Source organism: Bidens hawaiensis, unplaced genomic scaffold, assembly GCF_021521415.1.
Source record: "Bidens hawaiensis isolate Kalapana, Puna unplaced genomic scaffold, B.hawaiensis_p1.1 tig00013987_1, whole genome shotgun sequence".
NCBI lineage: Eukaryota > Viridiplantae > Streptophyta > Magnoliopsida > Asterales > Asteraceae > Bidens > Bidens hawaiensis.
Window position 1 is genome coordinate 62242 of NW_027492199.1, and position 8466 is coordinate 70707.

The window sequence follows — 8466 nt, forward strand, 5'->3', positions numbered from 1 at the left end:
CCAAGCCTAGCATGCCACAACCAACTTGTTTCTTTAATTCGACTAAGTAAACAAACCGGTTTACCAATCTTTAATTGTATCTGGTATAGCTGATTAGGGGAACGAGTCACCTTCATCAATAACCTACCTTGCCCATCTTGCTTCGCAAGGTAGTTATCTTTTATATGAATATCACACCTATGTTCCGAGGCTTGACCAAGACTAATAATATTGCTTCGAAGACTCGGTATAAAATAAACATCCGTAAGCAAACGATGTTCACCACTTTTAGCCTCAAATAAAATCGACCCCTTTATATCAACATAAGAGTCATCACCAAACTTAACCTTTCCTGTGACACAATTGTTAAGTTCAGAAAAGAAAGACTTGTTACCCGTCATGTGATTACTCGCGCCGTTGTCTAGGTACCATTCATCACCATCTTTGGACTCGTAGTTTCCAGTTATAACCTTCTTTTCATTCAAGAACACCGTTTCCTGAATACTCTTAATCATAAACAGTGATGGATCCCTTGTCTCAGATGCTTCAGCTAACTTTGCTTCGTCTTGAACTTTCTGGTTTCGGTTGGGACATTTATGGACAAAATGTCCAAACTCGTCACATCGATAACATTGAACCTTTGAGAGGTCCCGAGTTTTGCCCTTTTGTTCATGGTTTTCCTGGTTCATGGCGTTTTCTTGAATACCACGGTTTTGTCTCGACCCACGACCACCTCGTCCTCGCCCTCCACGTCCACGTCCTCCACGAGTTGACTCACGATTATTGCACCGACTACTTAAGGATTCAGACTTTTGAAACATAAGCTTACCTTGCGTTTTGAAATGCATGTCTTCTTCCTGAATCCGCTCCTCGTATGCTTTTAAATGTCCCACCACGTCTTCAAACCCAACAGTTTTGAGATCCAAAGTTTGTTCAAGAAAGGCAACAATTTGAATAAATTTTCTTCAGGGTAGACTTGAAAGGAACTTTTTGACCATCTTAGTCTCCTCGATCATCTCTCCTAAACTCGCCGCCTTCGACGCCGTACACGAGAGTTTCGCCACAAACTCATCAATGGTCTCCGTCTCTTTCATCCTCATACCATCAAACTCATTCATGAGAGTTTGAAATCTTGCCTCCTTAACCCGATCAGCCCCCAGATTACACGTCTTAATCGCGTTCCAAATCTCCTTGGCCGACTCAAGATTACCCACTTGCATGATTGTTGCTTCCGGGATCGACTTATAAATCAACGCAATCGCGATGTTGTTTTTATCATCGTCGGTTGCACCCGGATCAATGGTATCCCAAACCTTATGCACGTTCAAGAGTACCTTCATTCGAATAGCCCATACTGTGTAATTGGTAGAGGTAATCATGGGACTTTGAAACGCATTCTGGTTACCGCTCGTCTTCATTGTTTCTTTATCACCCATCGTTCTTCATCAAACTCCAACCGGAAAGAAAATCAATCAACGATACTTGTTGATCCAAGGAAATTGTTGAACCAAGGAAATAAAAAAAAAGAACTAAACCTCCTATTTATTCTTTTAATTTCCCTTTTTTTTTCTTTCGTATCGTCCGAATAAAAAATATATATAGGACTTTTGACTTTTTGTGCAAGCAACTACCACAAACCCCTTTAGAGCATTCCCATCCCATCCCCCATAATTATGTGAGGGGATTGGTAAATTATAGGGATGAGTTTTGAATGATTGTGAGTGTAAATTATAGGGTGGAGAGAGAAATGTGGTGATTTTTTGTAAATTTGGGGAAACATTTAGGGAACATTGTTTGCCCCTATTTATTTTTTAATATTTGTTGGATTGGTTGTGAGTAGGGGAGAGAGAAAACTGTAATGATAAAAGTATTATTTAATTAAACAGGAAAGAGAAATATAGTGTTTTGTAATGTAATTATAGAGATGGGGATAGAGAACGAAATGTGAATGCTCTTATTAATTTGATGTGAAAATCTGGACGTGGGTTACCAAATTTAATATTGAATTCTTCAATAATTCCGATTCAACAATTCAACACACGATCTCGACCGCCGATCTTCAATTGCTCCGCACCGATCACGACTTTGATCAAACACGCTTTAGAACGAAGATCATAGGAAAAGAGCTTAACCGCTCTGATACCAATTCAAGAACGAATTGATAACGGAAACACAAACGAGCACACAATATTTAGGGTAAACCTAACGTATTATTATACTCAAGAAACTAGCACAAAACTGGAATATAATAATCCCTCTCACAATACTATAACCTTAACATGGCTATGTATTTATAGGGAGACCCTAACTTGTCCAACAAGTAAAGCGCAAATATAAAAGCCCAATTGTAACCCCATAAACCCATTACATCATTAATGAATTCCATAGGCCCAATAGGTCTAGCCCAATTACCTACACGTGACGGGCCTAAGATTGATGGAAATTACCAACAGAACGAAGCACATAGAGGTAGACCAAAACATTATCAAAGAAAAGTTGGAAGCAAAAATCATCGCACTACCGTTTGTCCGGACAGAAGACCAACTTGCTGACATTTTAACAAAACCCGTTAACAAAGAAACCCTACACAAGTGTCTTGACAAGTTGAATTTTGGAGATCCCACTATTCAAATTGCGGGTAGGGGAGGGGGGGGGGCATGTTGAAACAAGTAAGACATTTTATTAAATGAGTCAAGGCAAGATTGACTCTCATTCGCATCATATCCCATATTTGTAGGGTCAAATATATGGTTTCCATTCCTCTAAAGATTACAACCGTTGACAGCTCGTTTTTTTATTTGACATCATTGTACAATAGTAAGAAAAAGATTATTATTCTCTTGAAATATATCACTGCAATACAATTCTTTTCTATAATTTTTCCATTTTAATTCCCACTTCATAACATGATCAACAATTGAAAAGACCAACGTTCCAATAAATGTAAATTAGGAGGTGGTAATTTGTTTCAGATATCATAACTTATTAAACATAAAATGGATTTAGCTATACACATCAAGTACTATTATGTTGGTAGGAACATTTTTTTTAACGCCCATCGAAATTCACACTGTTTGTATTTGTCATAGTGGAATTTTGGCACATGAAGCTTGCGGGCCCCACAGGTACAGCCAACTAAAAATCCAGTTTATATTTATGAAATTATAAGATATTATTCTGCTTAAAGAAGAGTTATGTTTTTAGATACTTCAATTTTTTTTCTTGAAAACAAAACTAATGTTCATTGTCAGTTTGTCACCAATTGCCCGATCTCCAGAATTTTGGATTTTGTATATTTTCTTAAAAACACACACACACACTCATCATTTGCAACTACTCCAAAGTTAAAACTATATATGCTAACAGCAAGCACCTGCCATATTACAAGTAAAACAAACAAACCAGCTAGTTAGAGTTTCAAATACGTTTTTTCTCATCCGCAATAGCATAAATTCGCTCGACATCCAGGTCAGGAAATTCGGATGCCGTCCACGAATATGCTCCACTTTTTGAAATCTTTTCCCTCCTCATCGACCGGGTTGTCTTCGACTTAACCACATAATAAGTCATCGTTCCAAACACCACCATCATCACACTCACACCAACCACTGTGATCAAAGCCACCACCCACTCATACTTCCGACCCACCACTATATAAGACGCCGCCATAAAAGCCACTAAAGTGCACATAGAAGCTAACCAAATTAACTTACTACTTACATGCTGAACCACATGTATTTTGGCTTTCTCACACCTAAATGTAACCGTCATATGAATTAACACCACTGATAAAGCCGTATAAAGAGCAATCGCATTGAAAATAAAAAAGATTTTAAAAGGAGTCTTGGAGGCCACTGCCGCCCTCCCATCATCGTTGTCCCCACCCGGAACCGTAAAAATAGAGGCAAAGGCGATCGCTACAAAAAGCACTGCCACGGTGACGGAGTTGGAGTCGTCGTTGGCTACTTTATGCTGGAGTATTTTGACCTCATTAGCCATTTCATGGACATCGTATTTGATCTGGGTCAGGTTGTTCATCAACTCATCTCGTGGTTGGTTTGGTTCTTTTGCACGGACCCCACCACACTGGACCAGGAGGGCTCGTAATTCTATCGATTCTTCTGACGGGGAAAGCCCTTCAGCTATGTCGAGTGTGGTTTTGAGGTCACAAGTTAGTGCATTGACATTCGTACCATCCAGACGAAGCAGCTCCTTTACTATCTGCAAATAAAGGTTTGGGTCAAAACGGATCATCATATTCAAAATCTGATCATGCTAATTTTAAAATGTACCTCTACTCTCTTCTTTTTTGTTGCAACATGCAAAGCAGTAAGACCAGAGTTATCGGGCAGCATTACAATAGCAGCATCAGCCTCCAGCAGCAACTTAACCACCTCACTGTTCGCCCCTTTGACTGCCATGTGTAATGAAGTTTGACCCTTTTTGTCACTTCTTCTAGCCAGGTGTGGGTCCTTCTCAAGTAAACTTTTGACAGTGTCAACATGGCCCGATCTTGCTGCCAGATGTAATGCATTTTTACCGTTGGATCTGGGGATATCTAGTAAGGTTGGATCTTTGGAAAGTAGCTCTTGAACAACAGCAGTGTGTCCTTTTAAAGCTGCTGTAAAAAGTGGCGTTGCGTTTCCTTGTGATCTGGTTTGGCATAGGGATACATCATGGTCAAGTAGTAGTTTCACTATGGCTGCAATGACAGTCAGCATTGGTAAAGGTAAACATTAAAAAACAAATCAACTAACAGATTTATACCATGGTGTCCTTGACTAGCAGCTATATGCAAAGTATCAAATTCTAGAAGGCTTTTTCTTGTAAGTGTTTCTTTATTTGAGTACTTCAAAAGCTCTTTCACAACTTCAATATGCCCCTTTTCAGCAGCCGCATACAATGGTGTTTCTCCCAATTCATTCACTTCATTCACCACTTTGGATACCTCAACATCAAAATCAGCTCCCGCCATTTGTGAAATGATTTCATGAAGGATATACTTCACATATGCCAGATCACCTCGTTGGGCTGCTAAATGCAGCTCGCGTGTCACTTGTTTTGCATATTTCTTCTTTCCAGCCTGATCAATCCGCTTTTCAGAAACTGTTGGGGCAGATGTAGAAGATGGTAATGGAGTCATTGATATCTGGCTCTCTAAATCTGCAGATCATTTGATAAAGAAGTTAAGGTTGGAATTAACCGACTTTGTGCACAATTTACATGATATGTGGAACTTCAGTTTGATTAGCTAAACATGATGCAAAACTTCCGGAATTCGTGTAATCGATCATGTAATTGACAAAAGGCAAGAACAAATAAAGCAAAATTTTAAGAGTTAGGTGTAACACCCAACCCGGCTAGTATCACCATTACAGAAACCAGAACAAGGCATAATTCCAAAATTAGTTAACAAAACGGTTTAACAATGAGCGCCCAAAAACACTAACTGATTAATTGATTACATATTAATTTTTTGTCTAATACATCCTCATTGTGTACTTGTCACATAAACGGAGAAAACAACAAAAAGAGACGCCTGAGCCGAAAAGTTGCTCAGTAACATAGAAATCCATAGTGCATGTAAAAGACCAACAACCAGAAAGCAAAATAGAGTTCAAACTAAATTAACACTAAAAACAGAAACCGATGCTGGACATAATCTGATATACGATCGGACGTAATCAGAGCATACTCATCATATAATTGAAATGCATGTATAATTGTATAAACATATCAGGATCATATATAAATACTAAAATACATTGTTATGTTAAAATATGTCGTGTAACACGTAAGCAACGATAACCTAAATGGAAGGGTACACAACCAGCTAGTCCATGCAGTAAGGAGACGATGTGTGTGGCCGTTCGGGTCGGGTCAAATCAATATATAATTTTTTTAGTCTGGTTCAGACGTTTCGATTGGGTGGGTTCATATAAAAAACAAAAAAAAAAGGTACGTCATTAAAATAAATAATAAAAATACAGTATATCTAATGTTGACTGGAGTTTGAATAGCGGCAGTCGGCAGCCAGCAACTTGCAGCAGTGATTGATCGGTGAGGTCGGAGGCTAACCCGGTTAAAGCAAAATAGAATACACTAGCAATACACAACACAAGAAATTGTAAAACCTGAAAGCTAGTGACTTAGATAATAACTATAGATAGTATTTTGAAGCAGGTTAATGGAAAAAGAAGACACCAAGTCAATGAGCCAACTATTATTATTAGTCATCAAATGAGAAGACGAGATTTGTTACCTGGTTGTGTGAAGCAATCGGTTATGGAGCAATTGTTTTTTTTTTTTTTTTTTTTAAGTTTTGAGTCTTTGTTTTAAGTTTGACAATTGATGGCCCTTAAAGTCACTTTCTCACTTTCGTTCCATAGATGAGATAAAACGAGCGGAAAAGACGTTTCCATTCCTAAAGGTAGTAGGAAAATGGTGGGTCAACTGAGTTAATTACAAATGTAGGAAGGAAGAAGACCTTGTTGTCCAATAAATAGAGTTGTTGTACTTGTTTGTAGATTTGAGATTTATGCTGATTCAAATGGATTTTCAGTTTTCACACAGAGTAAAGTTATTTTATAAAGAACAAAAATAAGAATAAAGAGAAAGATTTATATTCAAACAAAAAAATTCGTAATTTTTTTTTAAATTAAATAAAAAATCATAACTCAGAATTTAATAAAAAACAAAAAAAGTAAAAACACAAAAATATTTTCACCGTCTTTCTCGTTTTTAAAAAAAAACACAACGTTGAGAGAAAAAGATCATTGTGTCTTTTTGTTTATCATTGTGTTTTGTGTTTATTTTCGTCATTGATTGTGTCTTTTTTCCTTGATATTGTGTCCTTTATTTTCTTGATTTAGTGTTATATTACTCAATATTGTGTTATATTTTGTTCGGCATTGTGCCATATTTTGTGATCTATTGTGTCTTTTTTTAGTTATAATTGTGTCTTTTGTTCATTTTCGTCATTGTGTCTTTTGTCTCTGCATTGTGTCTTTCCGGCTTTTTTTATTTTTATTTATTAACTTTTTTTTGGAACGGGAATGATGAAGGAAACATTTTTGTTTTTTTAATTTTTTTTCGTTTTTTATTTATAATTTGAGTTATGATTTTTTTTATTAATTTTTTGGAATTTTTAAAGAGTTTTTTGTGTGGGGGCAAATATTTCTCACACTTCTCATTTTTGTCTCTTATTCCTTCTCTATTCAATCTTTCTCATCTTGTTATTTTATTTAATAATTAGTTTTTTTGTAGCAAAAGCTTCGAAAGGTTAACCAGTGATTTGTATAGGGTGACCCAAAGCAGTGAGGAATCCCTTAGAGATTAAGTTAGCAAGTTCAGCTGGAAAGTCTAGAAATCCCCAACCTTGATGTAGCAACGGCGGTGCAACCTTGATTTGTAATCACATGTTAACTTTTTTTAATTAAAAATATCATACTTATATTAAATTAAAAAAAGTAAAGGGTTTATTTATTTATATTTTTGGTTTTAATTTTTATAAAATAAACATAAATATATGAAAAAAGTTATGAATGTTTAATATTATGAGGAGGAGTTGATTCAAAAATGAAATTAAAATATACATATTATCTCAAGATACATAAAAGGAATATGTGACAACTGTTAACGTGGGGCTAATTCCACTTGATATGATTACATGTTTTGAAAGAGAGGTTTCATGTTCAAAATAAACAAGAGAGTTGTTTAGATTTGTTGGTATAAAATAAAATAGGAGTAACATTTGTCAATGTAGTGTGGTGTGTCCCACTGTCATGTCATCATGAAAGGGGCATCACGTATTGTTAGACTATGCACTATGGGGTGCGAAAAGGGGGGGGGGGAGGGGCGCGGCGGGCTCCAAACACCGTGTGGGGGGTGCGGAGGGGGGAGCGGTAGAGGGGAAGATGGGCGCGGAAGGGTGGTGAGGTGGGGGGCCCACCACCAACGGCTATAAGACCATTTAAAAAAAATAATATAAAATACATATATATATATATATACCATTCACCCAATCTCTACAAACATCCTATTCTCCTATTTAAACTTTATAAAACTTTCTTCTCAAATATGTCTTCCGACTCATCTTTCACACCCGACTTCCAGCTCGATATTAACGATATTTTCAATTCGGATTCAGAGGATGAAGCGATATTTAGTGTTGTTCTAGAGGCTGCCCAACTCGTAGTCCAGCATTGAGAAAGTTCATAACCACTAAAAAGAGAGCCTCATCTTCAACGGGATCGCGTAGGTGCGTATGACCGGTTGATGAAAGATTATTTTTCTCCAGACGTGACTTTTGCTTCGGAACGATTTCGGCGCCGTTTTCGGATGAGTCGCAAACTATTTTTACGAATAGTTGGTGATTTAGAAAGCGTTTATGCATTCTTCCAACAACGGGCGGACGCGAGAGGTAAACCGTGATATTCAACAACGCAAAAATGCACGGCAGCAATTCGTCAACTAGCGTACGGGACT

At 37.2% G+C, this 8466-nt stretch overlaps 2 protein-coding genes across 2 annotated transcripts; both read right to left on the reverse strand.

The window, feature by feature from the left end:
- Positions 1-944: 944 nt before the first annotated feature.
- On the reverse strand, positions 945-1415 carry LOC143545615 (uncharacterized). The gene has a single exon (XM_077037467.1). It carries the CDS (start codon positions 1413-1415, stop codon positions 945-947), a length of 471 nt encoding a protein of 156 aa, XP_076893582.1.
- Positions 1416-3389: 1974 nt separating this feature from the next.
- Positions 3390-5287, reverse strand: LOC143545603 (ankyrin repeat-containing protein ITN1-like). Its single transcript, XM_077037461.1, has 3 exons — positions 4747-5287; positions 4272-4681; positions 3390-4200 (listed from the first exon to the last, which is right to left on the reverse strand). The coding sequence occupies exons 1-3, from the start codon at positions 5120-5122 to the stop codon at positions 3397-3399; spliced, it is 1590 nt and encodes a 529-aa protein (XP_076893576.1). The 5' UTR covers positions 5123-5287; the 3' UTR covers positions 3390-3396.
- Positions 5288-8466: the final 3179 nt, after the last annotated feature.